The sequence below is a fragment of the Vicugna pacos genome, chromosome 3, assembly GCF_048564905.1.
Source record: "Vicugna pacos chromosome 3, VicPac4, whole genome shotgun sequence".
NCBI classification, from domain to species: Eukaryota; Metazoa; Chordata; class Mammalia; order Artiodactyla; family Camelidae; genus Vicugna; species Vicugna pacos.
The window spans coordinates 26,986,242-27,012,693 of NC_132989.1; the positions used below are offsets into that span (position 1 = coordinate 26,986,242).

The 26,452-nt window shown below is 34.2% G+C and overlaps 1 protein-coding gene and 1 non-coding gene across 3 annotated transcripts in view; one reads left to right on the forward strand and one right to left on the reverse strand.

Moving 5' to 3' along the window:
- DDX46 (DEAD-box helicase 46) overlaps positions 1–26,452 on the reverse strand; it is a 52,107-nt gene extending 25,655 nt beyond the window's left edge. For both annotated transcript variants that reach the window (XM_006212798.3, XM_031673046.2), the window contains exons 1-14: positions 26,264–26,452; positions 23,003–23,191; positions 21,514–21,657; positions 18,082–18,178; positions 15,722–15,887; positions 13,628–13,779; positions 12,752–12,865; positions 11,631–11,796; positions 10,821–10,941; positions 10,078–10,253; positions 9,024–9,145; positions 7,595–7,673; positions 5,733–5,815; positions 495–659 (exon numbers count right to left, since the gene is read on the reverse strand). In XM_006212798.3, the coding sequence (XP_006212860.1) occupies positions 495–659; positions 5,733–5,815; positions 7,595–7,673; positions 9,024–9,145; positions 10,078–10,253; positions 10,821–10,941; positions 11,631–11,796; positions 12,752–12,865; positions 13,628–13,779; positions 15,722–15,887; positions 18,082–18,178; positions 21,514–21,657; positions 23,003–23,191; positions 26,264–26,280 (1,791 nt within the window). In that variant the 5' untranslated portion in view covers positions 26,281–26,452. The remainder of the gene's footprint in view (positions 1–494; positions 660–5,732; positions 5,816–7,594; positions 7,674–9,023; positions 9,146–10,077; positions 10,254–10,820; positions 10,942–11,630; positions 11,797–12,751; positions 12,866–13,627; positions 13,780–15,721; positions 15,888–18,081; positions 18,179–21,513; positions 21,658–23,002; positions 23,192–26,263) is intronic.
- TRNAD-AUC (transfer RNA aspartic acid (anticodon AUC)) lies at positions 330–401 on the forward strand. The gene has a single exon. It is a non-coding gene; the product is annotated as a tRNA-Asp (tRNA).

Sequence of the window (26,452 nt, forward strand, 5' to 3'; positions counted from 1 at the left end):
TAAGACCAAAAAAATTTGTAACTTTCAGAGAGTAAGAGGCTTGCAGATGTGGACAAATGATTATCTGTTCTCTCTGCCTTTAACCTCACATCTTATTAACCAAATAATATAGGTATGTGACATTTCTACCTACTAGCCCATCACTCTGGTGAAAGAAACTAGAAGAGCATGTAAACAGTTCCATAGAATAGCATATTCAAATATCTGGTAAAAATGCTAAAAGCTGCAGCTGATGTATACTATTTAATTTTAGAAATTATCAACCTACATCACAAACAATGATCCCAAAAGGATGACACACTGCCTAAACATTCAGAGAACTGGAGGGGGGAAGGTATAGCTCAGTGGTAGAGTGCCTGCCTATCATGCATGAGGTCCTGGGTTCAATCCCCATACCTCCATTAAAAAAATAAATAAACCTAATTACCTCCCCCCAACCAACATAAAAACAAAACATCCAGAGAATTGGTGATTTTCTAAGGATTTGTACCCACCACTTGTTGCTCCACATCCGAGCAAACCACACTTCTCCCTCCAACCTGCACTTCAATGGGTTTACTCAAGATTCTGCGAGCCAAGGCCTCCATAGCTCTGGGAAAAGTTGCTGAAAACATAACTGTCTGTCGATCAGGACGAACATTATCAACAATGCGCATAACCTGAGAAAATAGTACAATAAATATGGTAAGTGTAGTCTCCAGAAATCATAGGATGGTAAAACCAAGTAGAAGGAACTTTATAGAGATCACCTACTCTGCGACTTTTACACTTGTTAGCTTAGAATGTTACGACTGACTTGACATCATCATTTGCTCATCTCATAGGTTCCCCCTCTCAAGAAATGGCAACTCTAGCCATCCACAGGTTTATACCAAAAATCTAGAAGCCATCCATAGCTACTCTCTCTCACTCATCTGACACCCAATCCATCAACAAATTATGCAGTCTTGATTTTCAAATGATACCTACGGTGCAACTATTCTTCATTGGAATTACTGTTTTTCCTTCACTAATTTAACACACTTTTATTGAGCAACCATATGTGCCAGGCATTGTTTTAAGTGTTTGGAATATGCAATAAATACAGACAAAAACTTGTTTCATACAGTTTATATTCTGAGGAGGGTGGACAGATAAACAATCTGTGACAAATGGTGGTAAGAACTACAGAAAAAAACAGAACAATGAAGGTGGACATATTGCTGAGGGGATGGAATACAGGCAGCAATTAACTGACTCAGTGTCTACAGAGCCCTGGAGCAATCAGAGAGTTCTAGGATCCTTGTGGTGACTGGTATAAGCAAGAAAAAAAGAGATATAATAAATAAAATTATTGATGATGGCATCAAGATAGACAGTGGTGAGTGGCTGGAAATTGGGAATGTTGAAGGTCTTGCCAGGAATATACAGAATTCTATGACCACATTTTCACTCCAGTCAAGGAGGACATGATACTGTGAAAAGGGTCATCCTACCCAAGGCATGTGGAAATCCTGGGCTCCTGGTCCAAACCTCAGCCATCTCTTATCTGGATTATTTCAGCTATGTCCTAGCAGGTCTCCCTGCCTTTACTCCTGCCCAATATGAGATCTGTTCTGCACCCAGCATTCAAAACGATGGGTTTAAAACATATGCCGGTACTTTCAGTTAAAGACTGTTAGTTTACCACATATATTTACTTCTCTTCCCTTGAAAAACCCTTTATATGTTATGATAAATCACAGAGAAAAAAATGTGACAATGAGTGTGTATATGTCCATGTATGACTGAAAAATTGTACTGAACACTGGAATTTGACACAACAAAAAAGAAAAAAAAAATAAAACACACACACAAAAAAAAAACCCTTTATAAAATGTAACAACACAGGGATTGTTTTAAAAAACTGCAAAGACAAAGAAAATAAGACAAGAGATGACAGCAGCAACGTTTTGATCAAGTACTACCTGACTTAGCAGAGCCAAGAAAGCTAAATCCTAAAATGGTAACAAACCAGACCTTCAAGAAGTAGCTTCTCTCATATCTATCCTGCCCCTGTTCTTCGGGAGAGTTACCTCTTTGCCACCTGATCTTCACATAAATTTCAGTCTTCTTTGTTTTCCAGTAAAGTTTTTAATAATTTTTTCCAGATATATCTCACAGATCTTTGTCAAGCTTATTGTTTCATGCTTTTATAACTTATATGATTTTTAAAGTACATTTTTTAACTTACAAGGAAAAGAAACGTAAATGATTTCTGTTAACTGCTTTTGTATCCATAAAGTTTACTATTCTCTCATTAACTCTAATCATTTATTGCAGATTATTTTTAGTTTTCTACAAAAATAGTCACATCACTTGCAGATAACACTTGTTTCTTCCTTTCTAAACATTATACCCTTTTCTTGCTTACTGTGCTAGGACCTCCAGTAAAAGGCTGAATGAGTGTTAACTATTTTGTTTCTTATGTTAATAGCTTCAAAGCTTCACCAGTGAGTATAAGGTCTGCTGTAGGATTATTTTGGTAGTATCCATTATTAAAGAGGTTCCCAACTAGTCTTAATGTGCTAAAATTGTAAACCATGAGTGAAATTCTCTCAAATGCCTTTTCTACATTATTTGAGATAATGGTAATAGGATGGATTATGTAACTTGATTTTTCTAATGTTAAACCAGCTTTGCATCCAAAGGATACTAACTTCAATATGATTATCTTTTTTAAGCATCGCTATAACTGGTTCATATATATATATACACACTCACACATACACACATATATTTAGAGTTTCTGCATCATTATACATGAAATTGTAATACAACTTGTTTGATTTTGATATCAATATTATATTGGCCTATAAAATGGAACAGCTACTATGAAAAAGTTTGACAGTTTCTAAGGAAGTGAAATATAAATTACCATACAATGAGCAACTCAACTCCTAGGTAATCTACCCAAGAGAAATGAAGACATACATCCATACAAAGACCTGTATGCAAATTTTCACATTAGCATTATTCCTAACAGAGCAAAAGTGGAAATAATCCAAATATTCATCAGCTGGTTAATGGGGAAACAAAATACGACATATATTCATATGATGGAATACTAATTACTCGGCAATAAAAAGAGTGAAGTAATGACAAATGGTCAAACATATGTCCTACGTGAAATCAGTATAAGCTAGATGTATATTCCATTTATACATTGTATTATTCCATTATATAAAACATCATGAAAAGGCAAATTTTTTTAGGGCAGAAAATAGATTAGTGGCTACCTCAGGCTGAGGTGAAAATAGGAAATGAATGCAAACAGGCACAAGACATTTTTCTGGAGAAAGACGTGATCTAAAATTGAATTGCGGTGATGGCTACACAAATCTGTATGTGTACTAAAAACCATTTTATTACACACTTAAACAAGGTGAATTTTATGGTATATAATTATACCTTAACAGAGCTATTTTAAAAGTTAAATATAAATTATATAAATTGATGAGTATTCCTTCTTTTTTATACTTTGAAATACAGTATGGCTAGAAACATAATTTTTAATTCCTTGAATAGTTCTACTAGTGGTAGAACTCACTAGTTAAAAATGGTCAGAAACTGGTGCTTTCCTTGTGGGAAAATTAAAAGGTGACTTATTTAATAAATGTAAGACTATTTCAGTGTTCTTGAGTCTGTTTAACCAAAAGCTTTCAAATGTACTGGCATACACAGAAAGAAAAAAGCAAGGAGGGAGGAGGAGACTATGCAAGGAGATGAAAGTTTCAAAAAACTATCAGCAATACCCAGAGAAACTTAAGAAATTTCTGTACCTATGAAACAAAGACAGGATGCTATTTAAAATTAAAATTCAGAGAAAAGAAAAGAGCTTTTAGAAATTAAAACTATGAAAACAGAATTCAAAAATTAAATAGGCTGAAAGCTTAGAGTTTAGGAGATCTCTAGTAAGGTAAAATGACAAAGAGGTGGAAAATACTTAGGAAAAATTAGGAAAAGTAAGGGAAGAAAAATTAGGAAAAGTAAGGGATGAGTCCAAGAGGTCCAATACCCAAATAAGAGTTCCAGAAAACAAGAAGGAAATCATCAAAAATTCAAGAAAATTTCTCAGAAGTGAAGGATTTGAGTTTCTAGACTGAAAGAACCAACCAAGTAGTCAGGACATTTGTTGGAAAAAACAAACCTAAATGACAGGACAACACTGAAATTACAGAACATTAAGGATAAAGATTCAACAAGGTTCAAGACAAAAAAATTCAAATTAAAGACAAAAGGTTAATAACTGAATAACTATTGGATTTCTCAAGAAAACCAATGGAAACTAAAAGAAATTCTGAAGGAAAATTATTCTCACCTCAAGTCTAGCTAAATGTCAAATAAATATAAGGACAGACTAAGGATTTTCATACATGCAAAGATTCAAAAAATGTACTTCTGAGTTCTTTCTACTGAAAAAGCGGTCCCAAACAAAAGAATGCATCAAGAAAAAGTCATGAAATCAATTTCCAGGGAAAGATGGAAGATTGAACACATGTGTCTATTTTTACACTCTCCAAGAAAGACAAAATACAATAGAAAGGAGATTTTTTTTTTTAATTCACAGGATAGGATTTAAAACAAAAGCAACTAATTAGGATAGGGTTTTATTTGGGGGAGTGCAATGAAAATGTTCTGGTATTGAATAGTGATGACAGTTGTAAAGTCCCATGACTATGATAAAAATCAATGAACAGATTGGGAAAGACATTAAAGGGCACCTAGATCCATCTTCCACCTACTTCTTCAATTCCCTCTGATCTCCGCAAATGGACACTGACTCTACTCAAGCACATGGATGAAAAGCATATTTAATATCTCTCTCCTACCAAGTAACCTGTTTAATCTCCTAATAATGCTTATCCAGTCTTTCTCACATTATGCTCATATCAAGCTCGCTACAGCATCCCCACTGGGTGCCAGTTCTACTCCTTGGGACCCAAAGGATAAATTCAATGGTTCTTTTATGTGACAGCCTTTGTTCAAAGAGTTAAAGGATGTTATCAAACCCCCTACGTCAAACTAAATACTCCTCATTCCTTTAATTGTTTCTCACTTGGTTCAAGGGTTACCACAGTCCTGTTGATTCTGTTTTATGCTCCTCTGTATCTCATTCAGAATTTTGTCCCTAAATCTACACACAATATATACACTACTATTTTTTTGGAGAACACATGAATGGATTGAAAACACTGAGCACGACTTTCACCTTATCCCTTTCCAATACCCCATTTCTAATACTGCAGTCTGTGATCAAAAAAAAGTTTTTTTGGCCTCCATAGCACACTGACAACTCACACTGCTATTGCTAAGAAAAACTACTACCTTTTAACATGTGCTTCTAACTTTAAGTCTGTACTGTTGAAACTTTGTATTTGAGTAAATAGCGTATATGAAGAATATAAAAATTTAAAGCTAGACAAATGCTTTGAGCCTTAGTTTTTACATGGGGAGAATGTAAACAAGCTGTGCTATCTAGATGGTGAGGTAGTTAAAACCATGCATTAAAGCAATTTATTTAGAAGTACAGTGAAAACTATTAAAAAAAAATGAAAGCTTCAATTTCTATTAGCACTCCACTTCTAATTTTCCACTGTACTACCATACAACAAAGATGTGTGCAAATTTGAGAAACCATGCAAACATTTCATTCTCATGGCAGTTACAAGGTTTATTTTATAGTTCAAAACACTAAGAAATTTAATGAGTACCTGTGGTTCAAAACCCATGTCAAACATTCTGTCTGCTTCATCTAAAACAACATACGTCACTCTTCGAAGATTTGTAACCCGACCTAACATGAAGAAAAAAAATAAAGACAAAAAGAAAACTAAAAATCAGTCACAACTCATTTTATGACTACCAAAAACTTTAAAAAACTGTAAAGGGAACTAAAATGCCTGACTTAACCAGAGGGGTAAGTTAGGTATCTTTAAACAGTGAAAAGAAATTTTGATTTATAATATCTTAATCTAATGGCAAATACTTTCTGACAATGGGTACATGAGGCCCTTTATTTGTCAAACTCGTCTCTTGCATACCATCGTAGGGCCTGAAGAACCTGTAAAATTCAGAAAACAGCCCTCTCCAAAACACATCATAAAACTAAGACTGAGATGGAGCATCGAGCCACATCAGCCATTATCTGACAGCATCACCTAGGAAAAAACATATTAGAGATTACAGCGTATGTGTGGAAAGCAAGTTCCAGTGCTAACTATTTCAGATGCAGAAAACCTTTCTTTACATTATTTTATGTAGTACATACCTACTTATATATAGTTAGAAGCTTCTAATGGGCATGTCAAAACAGTAAAAACAGAAGCTACTCATTATCATTAGGTAACTAACATATTACACAAAAATTTTAAATACCAAAGGTATTACATATATACATTTTTCTATACAAAGGTACAAATCCAAGGTACAAATCCAATTTTACTAAGTGTTCCCACTGGTTTAAATAAATGCAACTGGCTTCTTAGCCAAGAAAAACTAAATACATACACAGGAAACCTTTTCTAAAGGATTAATATAAGCGTTTCTATCGATTGTTGATTCAATCACCTGGCAAAAACATGTATAAAATAGTTATTAAATATAAACCAAAAGGATAGATAAGGGAAAAAGGTAAAATTAATCAAGATGAATATCAGGAGGAGACTTAATGGAGCATTGAGAAAAAACAAGGGATTATTTTATCAGCATTCAACCCAAAACTTTTCATATGCTGTACAAGCACAATGATTTATCAATTTCAATGTCACTTTACCAACTTCATGTAGAATTAGAATTAAATGTACACAGAAATCCAAGCAGAATGCTATTAGAAACATGCATTACTCATAGTTTTTAATATTGTATTATATATATAAAATGAATACTGCAATGGAAACCTTTGAAAGCATTTTCTTCAAGAAACTGAAATGAGCCAAAATAAATGCTTTCCAATGTTTAAGTATTTCACATTAACATTTGCAGCCCCAATTAGTTTTGCAAGATTGGGAACAGCATTAAATTACCTACCTTTGATGGTTTAAGTCTCGGAAGCCCAGTTCTATAAATCTTGAAGGGCCTTTCTCCACAGAAGTTAAACAATGTCAACAGTTTAGTAACAGTTTTGATAGGGAATAATTTAACAAAGCACAATATCTGAGCTAAAAACATGCAATATTTACAAAAGATAAAATTTCTTAAAGCTGCAATATCTTAATTTATTCAGTATTGCAAGAAAATACTAGTTCCTGTGGAGAAGCTTAAACTGTACAACTGAAAAAAAAAAAAAAGATAGCCCCCACCCTTTCAAAAGCAAAGCTAGGCCAAAATTGGATGCAGACTTCACTTCAAGGCTAAAAGAATCAGATGAAGTACTGAGAAGAAATTTTAAATTAAATTGCAAAAATATTATGAACTCTTGCAACAATAAGCTTATTACAACACAAATTTTAAGATATTACAGCTTTAAGAAGAAATGTAGAAACCCTTTGGTGGTTTCTTGTATCTGCTTTGATTTAACAAAAATGTATTGAATTCAAAAAGGAAAAAAAAGAACTAAAAAAAATCCCTGACTTACCACTGTTAGCTGCTAACATGTCAATCATTCGACCAGGTGTGCAAACAATAATTTCAGCACCTCTTTTCAGCTCAGCAATCTAATAAAAAAAGATGAAATTTTATAGCTCATTTATCACTAATGCTTAAGCACAGATTATTGAAAACACTGTACAAGGTCCTGTACAGCTCCATAAGGTAGGACAGCAAGGTCTGATTAGAAGACATCAAAGTTCCCTGCTTAATTCTTCAAAAGACTGGAGTACTAATAAAGAAACAGGTAGCAGCAAATGACCACACGGTGCTGTAACTTTGAAACAAATGAAAACCAGAGATTTTTATCAATTTTAATGTGACAAGATCCCTTAAAACCAAGAAAGGAACATGAAAAAGCAGTAAATAAACCAATTATATACATCAGTGTCTTTCAAATTGAGAGTTGTTTCCATTGGTGAATCATGAAATCAGTTAAGTCAAAACCTGCATTTTTAAAATGAAATAGACTGGAAAATACCAGGCTATGTTAGACATCATAAAACTTTGCTTGACTTCTATAGAAATAGAATGTGCATAAGTGTATTAGCTTATATTTTAAATGTATTTCTTACTATAGGCTGTGGCCAAAAAAGTTGACAAAGGTAAACTTAGAAAACCAAGTTCAAATGCTTAAAATACCACTGGGATAACAACAGCAAATATTCCCAAAATGTGTCTAGAATCTGACAAGACAACTCCTCAGAAAGGATTTTGTGGTTAAATAAGTTCAGAAAATGTCACTTAATTTATGCCACTTTTCTAGCATCACAATAAACATTAGGCTCATTAAAGACTAAAAAGTTCAGCAGGAAAGAAATCTATTTTAACTTTATATAATCCAACATTTCAAAAACTTTTTTGACCATAGAACTCATTTTTTTTTCCTTTTTCTAGTTTGAGAAAATATCTGATAACTATCACTCTTTAGAAGACACTTGGAGAAATGCCTTAGGAGAGTAAATGAACGTATGCTTAAATAATTCTTGCCAAAATCATTTACGAATGCAGATGAAACTTTGATATTAATGTATTCATTCATCACCACATTTTAAAGATGTCACTTAGAGAAAATAAATGCTGATCTAGGAATCAGAAACCTAGGTTCTAGGACAAACAAAGTCCTACTAAGCCGAAGACTTTGGTCAACTTAACCTTTCTGAACATCTGTAAAATGGAAAAAATAAATGCATCCTTGAGCAGGGAAAGAAGAACAGGAAGGCTAAGATACGAAAATGACTCAAAAATTCTAAAATAAAATGTTAATACAACTCATTCTTACTACTGTTTTCACACCTCATTCTTGAAGATTTTAGAAGCAATTACTATAAAAAAAATCTCAAAACAAAAATCATTTTTACATTATTAAATCACTCAAGAAAAAGACTCTAAAAACTGCATGTTCCTTTTGTAACTACCTGTTCACTGATTCCTGTTCCTCCATAAACACAGACCACTCTAAGTCCCAAGGTCTTTGAAAACTTCTTACATTCTTTCGTAATCTGTAAAGCCAGTTCTCGAGTTGGAGTCATGATGACAGCTGAAAAGATAAATATGTCAAAAGCCTAACTATCAAAATTCTTAAGACTGTGCTTTAAAGTGTTAAATTTAAACTCTGCAGTCAAGTTCAGATCTCTTAGTCTAATTTTTGTTTTAATTCATTTTACGCACCTCTGAAAACTCTATTTCAAAAGTTTTATAACAGTGGAGATTGTGATGAAGTATAATTTTAAACAGATTTAAAGAACAAGTTATATAGGAATATAACTGAGAGTTAAATGCCTTACTTAACCATCAGGAAAATACCTGGTTGAAAAGAATGCAAACCATTCTCAATTGCAAATCACAGAGCAAAGATAATCAGGTGACTCACTGTGCTGCAGAGCCATGCCGTGGCTTCCGGAAACAACCTTGGTCTGAAGGGTACAGACAAAGGAGAAATATACTGTGCCCTCTGTTGCCAAGAGAGGAGCTGAACAACTTTCCAAAACCCTACTCAAGCTTGGAGAAGAGATCTCTGCCAAATGAATCAAGAAAACTGAATCTGAAGACCTAATCCTGAATGAAATGCTGGCATCATAGCCTTTTAAGGCCAAAAAAAGAAAAAGGAAAAATACATTTCCCTACAATCTTCTATGTTGAGTTTATAGATCCACCGATATGGGCTAAGAACAAACCTCAACATAAATAAACAGATGCACGAGGAGTCTACCTGCTGAGTCAGAGTTTAAAAACTGAGCTGTGCCAGGAGAGGCTGTTTTTGTACTTCTGAGATGTCACTCCAGAGCTCTGAAGATTCTCACTCCACCTGCTGGTAAGGGGAAATCAGCCCCAAAGTGCCAAATTTATAAAGGAACTGTACATCATGACATCTTTATTGTTCTAATTAACATTATAAAGCATCAGGTCTTTCTGATTGACTGACAACAAAGCTGTTATCTGAAAAAAAAAGCATAAAGAAGGGAATTGTACCTATTGGCCCCTCTCCTTCTTCTAATGATCTCTGATCCATGATGTGTCTAAACATGGGCAACAGAAAGGCAATGGTCTTTCCACTTCCTGTCTTGGCAATACCGATCAAATCTCGTCCAGACATGATAGCAGGAATCGCCTGCGTTTGGATTGGCGTGGGCTTTTCATAACCATGTCTTAAAAAGCAAACCAAAAGAAAGTAAGACTTGTTATCTTTGGGACTCTCAAAGTGTTTAACTTTCCCAAAATGTATATCCATACATTGAAATATTATTTGGCAAAAAGGAATGAAGTACTAAGACACTCTACATCACGAATGATGTAGAAATATTTGAAAATATTTTGTTAAGTGAAAGAAGCCAGTCACAAGACTATGTTAGTATGATCTCATTTATATGAAATGTCCAGAACAGACAAATCTATAAAAACAGTAGATTACTGGTTGCCTAGTGTGAAGAAGGGAGAAGAATGACTACTAATGGATAGAGGTCTCTTTACGGAATGATGAAAATGTTCTAAAATTTGATTATGGTGATGATGGCATAACCCCATAAAATATACTAAAAATCATCAAATTGTAAACTTTAAAGGGTAAACTTTATGGTTATGTAAATTGTATCTCAGTAAAGCTGTTAAAGTAAAAATAATTTTTTCCATTAGAGTAAAAATAAAAGCAAAGGAAATATTTATGTAAAAGGGCTATTTTGAGTGGAAGACATTCAAAAATGTGGACAACCACTTACTTTTTGAGAGAATTTAAGATTTTCATGGAAATCCCACACTGGACCCAAGATTTAATTGGTTTGGGACAACCTTTTCCCTTGACAGTAATGCCTTCCATTTCCAACCGAAATACATTCACCTCTACAAAACAAAATTCAGGTTAAAAACTCTTAAATATTATTCTACTAGTGCCTCTTACTTTCAATTAAGCATAGGAAAATTAAGAATCTTCAATTCTTTTTTAGTGTTCCCAAAGATAATTCCATAAAAAATCTACATGACAGAGCTCAGAGATACAGTTAAAGGGATTACTGTTATAACCAACTAGGGACAAAAGATAGCACCCTGATTTCTACAATTTGGCTTTTATTTTGACTTCAATTGCAGCAGCAATAAAAGAACAATAATTGGCAAGTAACATAACCACTTGCTCTTCAAGCCAGAGTAGTCAAGATTATCCTTATTCTATTAATGTCACACAGATTCACATTGGTTCCTAACTCTCAAATCTCAGAAAAGGCTAACAATATTTTGCTAGCTTCAGTGAAAAGTTATAAATCTCAACAACGTGAGCCGAACAAATTTCTGCTCATTTTTTTAATGTTTCCAAAAGCAGACTAACTCCTCACTGCTCCAAATCCTTGCAGATGTTGTCTCACTCTCTAGAATGACTTCTCGCCCTCCAGTTCCTGTTCTCACTTCCCTGGGTAAACCAGGCAAATTCCTCCTATTTATGCACCAACTCAGACCTATGGACATTCCTCCCAGGCAACGTAAATGTATTCTCCTCTGTTCCTACAATAACCAATAAACACATTTAAAAATTTTACCCTCTTGAGACATTTTTGCTAGTTCTGGAACTTCAACATAAAAGTTTTTCCTAAATGGCTCATATTCAATTTTTCCATGATCTACTGGTTCCAGAAGCTTTCTCTGCTTTGTCTGATAGCCTGTAAGGGCTGTCTGAAGATCGACTTCTTCCTCCTCTGAAGAATACTATAAAAGTAAAAAAAATTAAAAGTTAAGTTCATTACTATTTTCTCTTTATGGGGAAAAAACAGTCCTGGCTTTTAAAATCCTCCCATCCTAAAACATACTCTGTGGCCTTGACTTTACTTTCTGAATTTTCCAAGTTAGTTTATTTTTTCTTTGCCTTTATAGAAAGTTACAATAACAATATGAAGCTAAAATTTAGAAAATAATTCTAACAAGGCTTTAATGAAGTTCTGCTATCATTCTCTCTATATAAAGTCTTTACAACGCATATTAAGGGGGAAAAAATTTAATTCATGCTGTTACTTCGTTTCTTCTTTCCTTATTGTATGTCTGGGATGAGCTGATGAGGGACAAGAGGGAATCAAAAAGTGGACACATTTGCAACGAGATGGACCTAAAGAATATCACACCAAGTGAACTAAGTCAGACAGAAAAAGACAAATATTATGATTATCACTTATATGTGGAATCTAAAAAATAATACAGATGAATTTATTTACAAAACAGAAAGAGACTTACAGGCATTGAAAACAAACATGGTTACCAAAGCGGAAGGGGGTAGGGAGGGATACATGAGGACTTCAGAATTAACAGATACCCACTACTATACATAAAACAAGGATCTACTGTATAGCACAGGGAACTATATTCAGTATCTTATAACCTATAATGGAAAAGAATCTGAAAAAAAAAAAAATATATATATATATATATCACTGAGTCATTTTGCTGTATACCTGAAATTAACACAATATTATAAATCAAAGCAAGCATACAGCAAGACGTCAAAGATGTTGGAATGTTCTACCAATTGGATAACTGACTATAATACTGTTCAGAATAGTGAGAATTCCTCCTAACAGTAAACTGTATACCTGTAAAGCACATCTCCATCAATGCTTTCTAATAAATACTTCTAGGATGGGTGAACAAAGTCAAAATCATGAAGAATTACCTCCATGGCATCCTGGTCATTCTCCATGAGCTCACCTTTCTTCTTATCTGAATCTACAACTGCTTTTTTAGTTGTCACAACAGTGACAACTTTTGTGACTGTTGGCCCAGACTTCTAAAATAAAAAAATAATATAAAATATTTTGCAAAGTTGAAACACAAAATATATGCCAAATGAAATAAATTAACTGTCACAATTTATAATTCAAATTAATTTAGTTATTAGTGACAACTTTATAAAAATACAATAAGCAGTTTGCTTTCTCTAACTTGTTTAAATTTTAAAATGTAATAAATCACATTATATTTTGTAACACAATAATACATAGGTAACTTATTATATAGTATATAATTTTATATAATATTATACAACACAATTTATTTTAAAAATACTACTAAACGGTACTTTTTACTCATTCAACAAGTCAAATACTATTCTGGGAGCATAGGGTGAATCAATAAAACAGTTTTTAGAAGAAAGAAGGAACAAACTAACATGACTTAAAAATTAAATTATATAATTTGTTAAAAGGTAGTAAATGCTATTAAGAAAAAGAAAAACAAACTAGGGTAAAAAGGATCAGGAGTATAAAAGATAGGAGTGCTGGAGAAGTCTGGAGAGGACCTAACGAGAAGGCAACAAGAAAGGAAAGATATTGAACAAAGATGATGGTAATGAGAGTGACTTCCAAAAGAACACCTTAGTAGTATCTCTGCTACTTAGAAAAAGTAGTGACACTGCTGAGATGGGGAAGGAAACGAAAACACTAACTTTAAAAACTCATGCAAGTCAGTAGTAGGTCAATACAATAACGAATTCAAACTATCCAATTAGGAATATAACTCTTTAAAAATAAACTAGGAGAAAATTCCATACCTTTTCATTTCCCCCACCACCTTTCACACTTCTCATATTAAACTTTTTTACTTCCTCTTTCACCTCTTCCATGTAAGCATCTAATGGATCTAACTCCTCACCCTCCATTTCATTTCCTTCCTTTTCAGCTTCTGCAGGATCATCTTCATCATCTAAAATATCAGGATACACTTCCTTTGAACACGTGTTTCAAGAGGAAATACTTCATAATCAGACCACACATCACCATTAAAACCTTTACTCTTACTACACAAACATCCATCTTTCCAATTAACCCAAAAACATTGCAGTTCAAATACTCACACTTGCAAGGATTTGAATCAAGCATGTATTAGTTCTGAATAATACTAATAATAAAAGAAATATATTATAAATCATTAAATTGAAAACAGGCAGAAAGATTAATTATGCCTAAGAAATGGGTCTCTGATATTAAATTTTACAACTACACTGAGCAGTAGTGGAAGGAGAACTAAAAACTTTGTGGAAAAGACATGTTCAATAAAGGATATGTTTAATTTCTTTTCTTTCAGTCATCTTTCTTTAAAGCACAGAAACAAAAAATCATAGTACATTCTTAATTCAAGACAATCTAATGTTTTTTATATAACTAAAACATCACTACCACTTAGATTTAAAACAAAACACCCTGGGGGGTGGGAAGGGATTAACTGGGAATTTGAGATTTGCAGATACTGACTGGTATATATAAAATAGATAAACAAATTTATATGGTATAGCACAAGGAAACATATTTAATATCTTGTAGTAGTTCTCAGTGAAAAAGAATATGAAAATGAATATATTTATATTTATGTATGGCTGAAGAATTGTGCTGTACACCAGAAGTTGACACAACATTGTAAACTGACTATATGGCAATTTAAAAAATAATATAATAAATAAGCAAATAAATAAATAAATAAAACACTGTGTAGAACTTTCACAGAAAATGAAAAATTCACAGGAATTTTCACAGCAAATGTAGCAAAATTCCCTTTTCCTATAAAATCTTACTCTTCCACTTACAAGTCAAAATCTTACAAGTCAAAAATCAGATATGGAGGGGAAATGTTTTTCTTCTAAGTTATAAAAAATCAGTGGGAAGTGAAAACATGCCCTTAATTTACCCTCATTACTAACATTCAGAATAAAGAATTTAAAGAGCAATAGAAAAGAGTCCATAAGATCCCAACTCTCCACTCTAAAGCAAAAACAGTGACCCTTACTGAACTCAACAATATAAATTTTAATATCAACATCGAAAGGGGCATTTAAAAATCTCAGTATGAATCTAGCAATTCCACTTCTAGGTATTATATCCAAAAGAACTGAAAATTAGGACTAAAACCAATACTTGCACACTGATACTCACCGCAGCATTACTCACAATAGCCAAAAGATGGAAACAAATTATATATGAAACAACAGATGAATAGGTAAACAAAAAGCAGTCTATACATACGACATAATATTTCTCAGCCTTAAAAATGGAGGAAATTCTGATACATGCTACAACATGGATGAACTTGAAGACACTGTGCTAAGTGAAATAAGCCAGACACAAAAGGACAAACATTGTACGATTCCACTTAAATGAGGTAATCAAAATAGGTAAATGCAAAGAATCAGAAAGTAGGCTGGGGGTTAGTGGTATAGCTCAGTGGTAGAGTGTGTGCTTATCAAGTGTGAAGTCCTGGGTTCAATCCCCAGTACCTACATTAAAAAACAAACAAACAAACTAAGCATAAAAAAGAAAAAAAGAAAGTAGATTAGCACTTATCATAGATGGAAGTAGGGAGTAGGGGGGTGGGGAGAACAGGATGGAGAATTACTGGTTAATGGGTACAGAGTTTTTGTTTGGAATGATGAAAAAGCTCTGGAAATCAGTGGTGATGACTGCACAACACTGTGAATGTACTTAATGCCACTGAATTGTACACTTAAAAATGGTTAAAATAGTAAACATTATATTATGCGTATTTTTCTACAATAAAAAATGGCCTAAAAATTTCAATATAAAATATTACTTATAATTCTAGAGTATTCTACATGAATTGTTATATAGGCTATTAGTCTAACAAATGAATATACCATCATCATCTTCTAAACTCCATTTTTTCCCTTGTTTCATCTCTTCAATTTCCTTTTTCAGTTCCCCTATGTTTTCCATGGCCTTTTTACGTTGCTCTTCTCGCCATTTTTCTACTCTTTCTTTCCGCTTTCTCATTTCTTCTTCCAGCTTATTTTGGTCAAAGTTCTTGGGGTGGGAGAGAGAGAAATAAGAGAGAGGAAAATAAGGATTAACAATTTTACTCTAAGTGACATTCCAAATAACTTCTACAAAGTATAAAAAAAAGGAAAAATGGATGTATATGCAAAAGTCCTAAATTTAGACGAGATTTAGATCACACATCTTTTAAATATATCCATGAATATACTAGCAAAATGAAATCACAATAAAAAGCACCTTCAACTAAGAAAGACTTCAAACACTATAAATTAAGCTTATTCAAGTTACAAGCAATATGCACACATGAGTTCAATTTCTCTTTCAAACTAGAAACTAAATGAATTAGTAAGCCAAGTTCCCTACTTATTCTCAACTTTAAATCCTCTGAACTCCTCCAAGACTGCCTACATGGAAAGCAATTTTCTAGTACAAATTAGTGACTAAATAAAAACTATTTATCAATATGATTAAGAAGTTCTGGTTTTTTAGTTTTTAGGTCTAAATTTCCTAGGAACAGCCATTCTAAAGCCTTTATCAAGATTATTAATAATACTCCCAAGAGGAGAGAGGCAGTCATTTTCACAGCCATAATCTTAAAGGGACTTAAAGATTAAGCATTATAGAAATAAAAATTTTATACATGCTACCATTATAGACAAGTATGGAAACACAAATGTAAAAATCAGCCAAATATTAATAAATTATAATGATGATGGCATTTTGGGAACCTGGGATTACAGAAAATTATTTCTGACTTAGCTAATATTTTATTATGTTTGTATTTTTAAAGTAAGTTTATTTCCTAAATAAACAAAAAGTTTTGCTGCTGAATTTATATCCTTTATAATAATTCCAACCTCTCCAAAGATGAACACCAGAAAGCTTAGGTATTTTTCTCAAAGTCACCCAGTCATTCCATAGTAGAAACTTTAACAGAAACCAGACCCCCCAGACCTCCTGTGTTATATCTTTTCTTAGATACCCTACTCAGCAAGCAGGTTCCTTGAAAAAAAAAAAATACCCACTAAAAAAACAAAACTAAAATAAAAAAAAAAGTGGAGCTATAAATGGGCAAAAGATACAAATAGGCAATTCAAAATACAAATAGTATATAAATTAAAATACCTTATTTACTAGTTTATATTATGTTCATAACATTTAAAAATATTTACTCATATTTAAAGACATACAACTCAAAATAAGAAACTTCTTCCTGTTATACTGGTGAAAATTAAAATTTGAAATACTCATGTTGGCAAGAATGTGAAGAAACAGACATTTTCATATGTCTAAAATCTAAAGTGAAAATTTATACAACTTTTTTGGAAGGCAATTTGATACTACTTATCAAACTGTTAAATGTATACAGACAGCCCTCTGTGTCAGTGAGTCCACAACCTCAGAACTCAACAAACTCAAATTTTTTTTAGAAAAAAAAATTCCAGAGAGTTCCAAAAATCAAAATTTGAATTTGCCCCATGCCAGCAACTGCTCAAATAGCATTTACATTGTATTTACAACTATTTACATAGTGCTTATATCATAGTAGAGATCATAAGTAATCTAGAGATGACAAAGTATATATACAGGGAGGATGTGCCTAAATTATATGCAAATACTACGCCATTTTAAATGAGACTTGAAGATTCTGGTATCTGTTGGGGTCCAATAACCAGTCACCCTCAGGTACTGAAGGAAGGCTGTATACCCTTTGACAAAGCCATTTATTTTCCTGATACCAATTTACCCTAACTTATATTCACCAAAACACATGCACCACTGTTAATAACTGCAGACCAGAAATAACCTAAATATGTATCTACCGTTTTTCAATGAAACACTATGCAGGCATTCAAAACAATGAGCTCTACCTATTTATGCAGCTAAAGAATGAAAGTAGAAAGGTATTCTATTCCTAAAGTTGGATGGTTGGTATACTGCTGTTTATTATTCTTAAAACCTTATACATTCATAAAATAATTCATAACAAAAATGGCAAAAAGGTACAGAATAGTGCATATTTTGTACATAAAAAACATAAAGTGTATAAATATGCAATTTTCTTCAGAAAAATTTTCTCAGGGGGATAAATATTATCTTATCTATTTATTTTACATATTTGTTATTTCCTTAAAAATAAGACATACAGCATTAAAAAAATTAGTAAGAATTTGTCACTAAACAAATTTGACATTATATGATTATTTGTTAGTAAACATACACCAGCATCCTTTTCTTTTTCATCCTCTTTGTCATCTTTGTCTTTTTTCTTCTCTTTAGAACTCTCCCCACTCTCTGTTTTCTCTTTAGACCTAGACCTAGCAAAAAAGAGAAAGAGAGAAATATCATCTACTTGTTTCTGGGAACATTAATTTTAAAACACTTTTATACACTTGTATTTTACTTTTCAGGTAAGAAAAAAACTTCCAAGAGTCAAGTGAATTCGTATATTCCATTAATAAAAACCTTGGAAATTCAATGAAGAATTAATCCCACAACACTAACTGCAAATACTATTAAACATCTGGAAATTAACCAAAGGAAAGCTGGACATATTAAATAAAAATAATGACAAAATTTAAGTTAGAAAGGTAAAATTTAACAAATGGAGACAAGATATCAATAGTCTACAAGATAATTTATATATACAGCAATATATAAAATTCCAAGAGGCTAGCATTTTGACCATATTTATGGCATAAATGAGTAAAATTCCTTAGTTTTAATGTAATCTAATTAATTGATCTTTTTGTTCCCTTTATTATTGGTGCTTTTTAAAGCATCTTAGAAATCCTTCCAGATTTGATTAAGTGACTCGAAGGTAAAGAAGATATTCTCAGGGAGGGAGGTGGGTGTAGCTCAAGTGGTAGAGCACATGCGCAGCATGCACGAGGTCCTGGGTTCAATCCCCAGTACTGGCTCTAAAAAATTAATAAACCTAATTACCTCCTCCCCGCCCCCACAAAAAAATAAAATAAAAAAGATACTCTCTAGTAAAAACTTCTGAAAAACTTACAGCTTTGCTATCTAATTTGGTCTTTAATCTGTTTGGAAATGCTTTTTATGCACAGAACAACATAGGTCACCCTATTTCACTATAGGATAGCAAGTAACTCTACCACCGTTTATTGAAAAAAACTTTTCCCCACTGATTACAATGTCATCACTGTCACTTAACAAATGATCTGTTTGTGAGGTCTTTATATGGTTCTCCTGACCTATTTGTCTGTCTGTATAAAAAAAAGGAAAAAACCCCCACACTATCTTAATTTCTGTAACTTTATGATCATTCTTGATACCTGGCAAAGCAAGCCCTCATACCTTGTTCCTCAAAAGTGCTTATGCCCTTTTCATTTGTATTTTTATAATCAGTTTGTCCAATACTTTTCTCATGTTTGCTAAGAATTTTCAACATGAATGTACACTGAAGATAAAATGCTTTCCATTTAAAAATTTTTTTTGTCTTTTTGGGTTGGAGGTAATTAGGTTTATTTATTTATTTATAATGGGGTTACTGAGGATTCATCCCAGGACCTTGTGCATGCTAAGCACATACTCTACCACCGAACTATACCCTCCCCTCAAAATGCTTTTCTTCAATCTGTTTAGATAATCATGACTTTTTGAATCTTATTAATATAGAGTATTAACACTGATTGATATTCTAATGTTAAACCAATCTTCATTCCTGGAATAAATCCAACTAGTTTATCACTGTATTTTTTTAATATACTGTTAAAAGCAATACACTAATCTTTCATGTTTAGACTGCATATAGCCCATAATTTTTTTCTCACATTGCCCTTGTCAGGTTTCAATGTTTTCCTCAATTCACTTTATTTTCTTCACTTTATGAATGTTTCTTCTTTCCTAAGTCTTTGTTCATCAAAAGTATCATTACAGAGTAAAATGACAGGTACAGAGTAATATATTTGCCACTCATATAACTGACAAAAAACAACTCAGAATATTTAAAAACAAAAACTGGGGGATAATATAGCTCAAGTGGTAAAGCACATGCTTAGAATGCACAAGGTCCTGGGTTCAATCCCCAGTACCTCCTCAGAAAATAAATAAATAAATCTAATCATTTCCCCCACCACAAAAAATAAATAAATAAAAACAAAAACCTCCTATAAATCAATTTTTAAAGAGAGAAACAACCCAAGGGAAGAATGAGCAAAAGATTTAAACATGAACTTCAGAAAAGAGGAAATCCGAATGACCGATAAACATATGAAAAGGTGTTCAACTTCATTAGTAATTAGGGAAATGCAAATTATAACCACAATGATACTGAAATTACGTGTCTACCAAACAGATAAAAATTAAAAGAACGGACAATATCAAATATTGGCAAGGGTATGGAGCAAGACAATTTTCATACACTCCTGGTGGAAGGGTAATTAGTACATACTCCTCGGAAAGCATTTGGGATTACCTAGTAAAAATGAAGCTATGTTTACTCTATGACCAGGTAACTTCACTCCTAGATAAACACCCAAGGGAAACTCATACACATGCATGCTAAGGTATATATACAAAAATATCCATAATAGTTCCATAGTTAAAACAACCCAAACATCTATCTCAGTAGAATGGATAAATAAACAGCAATAGTATTCAGCAATGAAAATGAACTACTGCTGTAAGCAATACAGATTAGTCTTAATGTTGAGCAAACAGACAAAATACATGATTCATTCATGTAAAGTTTAACAACATATAAATCTAAACTGTTCTTTTTTCAGATATAAATGAAGGTGGTAAAACTATAAAGAAATAAAAAGAAATCACTAGCACAGAAGTCAGGAGAGGTTTTACGTATGAAGTAGAGAGCTGGGTTGGAGAAGGGACATGGAGGGCCTCCCACAGTACAATGTTTTATTTCTTGACCCCGCTGTGGTTACATGGCTCTTACTTTATAATTATTTAACAAACTGCATGTTTATGTTTCACTAATTTTCTGAATTTATATTTTATTTTTAATTTAAAGTAATCCAAATGGATATTATTACACTGTGGTAAAATTTATACAGTAAAATGACATTGGAAAAATATTTATAACTAATATGAACAAAACATAGAAAACAGATACAAGTCCATGTATCAACTTTCCCAAGACACCACTTTAGAAACAATAATAAGCAAAGAATACACCATTTCAAGAGAAATATAAAGAATACACATATTATGTCTAATAGACAAATAAAATCTCAAAATGGAATGGTACTGGTGTCTTAGGAAAACATGTACATTTAACTTACACAAGCAGGAAGTCCACCCATCATGAATAGCAATTCAACAATGCATACCATGAACTAAAAAGTTATTTGTCAATCAACATCAGAAATAAGAGGAAAATAATTTTAAAGGAAAAAACATAGATCCTCAAAGATGTTTATAAAATGTATGTCTGGCCATTAACAGCAAGTATTAAGTAAAAGAACAATGCATTATATGTATTAAAACTAACGGAATCTAATATTTTCCAAATGCATTATAAGCTTTATAATCTACTAAAATAAAATTCATCCAACATATGTGCCTCATGTTAGGAGCCAAATTCAGTAATTATTTATTAAAAAAGGCAGCATAGGGAAGAGACTCTGTTCCCAACCTGCATGACAGACACAGCTAATGAAAACATTACCTATTCTCAGCTTTCTTGCTTTTATTGCCAGGACTGGAGGATCGGGATCTCCGACCCCGGCTTCTACTCCTGGAACGCCTCCTGTCTCGACTCCGGGATCTTCTTCGCTCTCGACTTCGGTCTCTCTCTCTACTTCTGGAACGCCTAAAAGGGGGACACTTTTCATTTACAAAAAATCTATTTCAGATCATGATTCTGCCACCTGATGAAAGAATCTTCTGAATTATAATCATTATTAAAGACCAATTACAATTAACTACCAAGTCAAGTAAATGAGGAACAAGTAAATCCAATTCTTACAAGTGGTCAGTGGAAAACATAAGGATACTAATTTCAAAATATTTGTTGAAAAAAAAAACAGGAAATATGTAATAGTAGCTATTTGAAATCTATGACATAGAGAAGGAAACCTAAATTTCAACGGTAGCCTAAACCTAAGTATAAGGATGGGCAGAATGGAGTTGTGAAAAGATCCCAGATGTGAAAATTAGGAGACAAGAATTTCTACCCTAGTGCTGCTACTAACTAGTGACATACACAGAGCAGAATAACTCTCTGGGTCTCAGTTTCCTCATCTATAAAATATAGAGACTTAACTAAATAATCTCAAAATCCTTCTTGCTCTAAAACCTTGTGATTCTACTTTCACACCAAAAAGTCAAAGACCAAATCTTAAATGACCAATTTCACTTAACAAGTACTTGACTGAATTGTATGAAATTGTTTCCGGGACCAAATAACATGAAATTGAGTAGGTCAGCACTATTCACACTGTCGTGGAGTGAATATTTTCTTCGAGTACCAGGTAACACTTCTGCAACCTCTCCTTCCAATGCTTGAAAAAGATAAAGTCAAAGTTCCTTTTGTATCAGTTCATAGCACCTCTACAACCTTCTTTCCTATTTTAATGAGAAACTGTACTGGAAAAGAATTTCTTTTTGGTGTGGGGGAGATGATTTTCATTTAGACTGTTTTTGACCTTCAGAAAGTTCATGGCTGCTTGAGCGGTGCCAAGAAATATTTAATCACGTAAAAGTAAAATAAAAATTAAGGAATTCTTTGGTTTACTAAAACAGTTCTTTAAAACAGTTTCAAGCAGCAAGCAAGGTCTGGAGATGGCTCTACCGTATTTCCTTTTGTCAGCTTTAGTGGTTGCTCTAAACAGAGTGGTCAGCTCTCTTGGGACAAGATTAGACTAGAACACCCCTGATGGCATATAACCTTAGCTTTTACTTCTTTTTTTAACCTCCCTCAGGGGCTTTAAGAGTTCTCTTTGAATTACAGAAAATACCATCTAAAGTTTCTAAACTTAAAATACTGTTTGAGAGTCTGTGCTAGGGAAATCACTTCTGTACCTAATCAAACAAGCTGGAGTTAAAGTACAGGGCCTACAAAGGAGCCACTAAATTCTAATCCAAAACTTTTGAAGAAGACAGATGTAGCTGAGAAGGCCCAATTTATCACGAGTCTTTCAAAAGTAATGTCTTACCTCAGACGCTTCCTGTCTCTTGATCGAGATCTTCTTTTATCCCTGCTACGAGACCTCTCTCTCCTTCTGTCTCTATCTCTGCTTCTAGATCGTCTGTCATCTCCACGTTTACTTCTTTTGTCTGAGGGTGAGCGACTTCTAGATCTACTTCCAGAGCGTCCCCGTGATGCTGATCGCTTCCGATAATGGCTAGAATATTACCAAATTTATGATTAAGCTTAGCAAACACAGTTAGCCTCCATTACATTTTTATTTATTTTATCACATTTCTCCCCCAAATCTCAGCATATTAAACACTAAAAGAACTTCTTACACATAAACTTTTCTAAAATTGGGGGGAAAAACCAGCCCTTCTGCTATAGCACATGTGAACAGGAAAAACTATTTTAAAAGAGAAGGAATATAAATAAACAAAACAAACCAAGCTCCTGCTTTTGGGCCCCAAGCAGCTTCCAATCTGGTAAAGGAACAGACAACAGACAAGTAAAGAAATAAGTATGCAACATGGCATTTGGTGCTATGGAGAAAAACAGATGAGAGTAAAGGAAAGAGAATGGGAAGTGGGAGGTTTGTTCTTTTATAGCAGGTGATTAAGGAAGGTCTCATTAATAAAGTGACATTTCAGAGGCTGGAAGGAAGTAAAGGAAGGAACCACGCAGATATACCAGGGAGAAACTTTCCAGGCATAGCAAGTGCAAAGACCCTGAAGAGGAACCTTGAATGGTGTGTTCAATGAACAGCAAAAAACCAGACGTGGCTAGCACTGAATGAGAGAAAGTGCCAAGCCATGAGGTCAGAGATATAGCAAGATATAGCATGGTAGCCAAACGTGGAGAGCCTTACAGTCCATTAAAAGGACTTTCTCTTGTACTCTGAGTAAGATGAGAAGCTACTGGAAGATTTTAAGAAGAGGAGTAACATAACATCACTAATGTCTTTAATGTATTACCCTAGTTGCTGAGGGGAGAGCAAACCAAAGAAAAGCAAGGACAGAAGCAGGGAAAACAGATCAGAATGCTAAAGCAATCATTCAAGTAAGTGGTGTGACTTGGATCAGAATGTCGTAGAGTTGTTGAGAAGGGTCAAAATTTGGATATTTTGAAGCTAGCAATGATTGGTTTTAAAGACGTTGAAAATCACGTGTGACAAGGGAAAAGTCATTGGTGTCTTCAAGATTCGTGATAGGACTGAATAGAAAGATGAAGCTGCCATTTACTAAGATAGGAAGACTGAGGCAGATTTGAGAGGAAGGTGGAAATCAGGATATTGGTATCCAAGTAGAGATGTAGAGTAGGCAGTTGAAATATGACTCTGAGTTCATGAAGAAATGTAAATGGGATTATCAGTATACGTAAGCTGGTTAATATCAGATCAATAGGTAATGAGTGCACCTGATTATACCCCAAACATCTGAAGTTCAGTAAGTAGGAACCCAAATTGTTATCTTTCCATCCCCAAATCATTCATCCCAACTTCCACTTAGTAGGCTCAAACCATCAGTGGTCTTCAATATTTTTTTGTTTCTCATTCTACACAACTAATAAAACAGCAACTATCACCAATTTTACCTCTGTAATTCGTTTCACATTTTATCACCTCCTCAAGAATTTCCACTGTCACTATCCAGTATAAGACACACCTTCTTAGGCCATCTTAGAAGATCCCTGGTTTTCCTACTTCTATTCCTTTTTCCCTTAAATCTGTTTTACACACTGCTGCTAGGGTAGCCTTCATAAAGCAGTATTCTGTTCCTACTATATACATACACACACACACACACACACACACACACACACACACTCCTTACTCAAAATCTTCAAAAGCTCCCAAATAAATTCTTATCTTCTAAACTAAATCTACAGTCCAGCCACATTCTGGGCCTAAGTCCCTTTCAGAACCTACCTCCTACTACTTCTCTTCAGCCCTTCATGAAATCGACATACAGAGGCAAACTAGGCTCTTTACTTATTTCTCTAAGACCCTGCTCCTTCCTACCTCTGAGCTTCTCACTAGTCCCTAAACAAACTTAGTGCACAGGCCATGCAAGGCAGAGAGGTGGGGGAGAAGGCTGAAGGGATGGAAGCAACTTATTTGAGAAAGGCCTTGAAGGCTGTGCTCAAGTTTCACTTTGTCTTGGATCAGTAAGAACCAGTAGACATGAAAGCAAGGGAGTGAGATAATCTTATGTTTATTTCAGAAGGGCACTCTGGAGGCACTGTGAAATCAATTGGGAGACAAGATCAGTGGAAGATAATCACTTTGAGGCATGTATAGCAGTCTGAGCAATAAATGATTATGGCCTGAATTAAGTCAGGAATTGGCAACAGGGCAGAGAATCAAACTGGATGCAGGCAAAGAGAAAGGAAAAAGTCAAATAAACATCACATTCAGGTTTCTGGTCTGGGTGGCCAGATGAACAGCAAGGACTTCACAGAGATTTAAAAGATCTTCACAGGAATTTTCTGTCGTTATGGAAACAGTCTTTATGTATTTGCTAAATTCCAACAAGCTCTACCCTTAAGCTTTGTCCATGTCCTTGAAAGTTAATTATACCTCCATAAATTACTATTACTTTATTAATTATTTATATCCTAGATATAAATGATCTTTCAGTCACCGCTAAATATTAAGCAAATACTCACCTTTCAGATAAAAAAATCTCAAGATCCCAAACCAGGCAACAATCTAAAGTTCTGAAGAGATATCATTGTGCTAATAAGATTCTTTGAGTCAACAGTTTAAAAAGGATAAAAAACACACAATAAAGAAACCTGAGATCTATTTGCGAAATACATATCCACGTAACAAGCATTTATTGTGTCTCAGTAAAAGCCTAGTCATGAAGAGTGTTGTAGGTGATGCAAAAATGTCTACACCCTTTCACTGACTTGAGAAAATACCACACAAGGACAAAGAACTAAAGTAGCCAAAGAAATGCTGCAAATGTGAAGAGGTTAGAAATTCAACTGGTATCACTACCGGCTGAGACGATCACGGGAAGCTCCGTAGAAATGGAGGGATATGGTTGACGTCTCGGAGGACGTCCTGGGCTCAAAACAGGCCGATACCAGTGCAGGGGAACCCTGTGCCCGCCGCCGACCCAAGAACAGCCACTCACTCAGCGGAGGTCCCCCAGCCCCTCCAGCGGCCGCAGGCAGCGCTGGCCGCACGTGGGGCCGCGCCGGGCCCCACAGCCACCTCAACTCCCGCCTCTTCCCCCACTCCAAGGAAGCCGCTCGCCCGCCCGGCGCGCCTCCTCACCGTGACTCCCGGCCCATGCCGCCGGCCGCGGGAAAGCTGTGCCCTTGGGCACTACGCGCAGGAGAACCCGAGAAAGTTATGAGACAACGCTGCTCTCGGATCTCCGGGCGAGTAGCAGCACTAAGAAGCGGCAGCAGCCACAGTGGCAGCGGCCATCAGAGCGCGGCCAACGAAAACAGGACGTGCTGG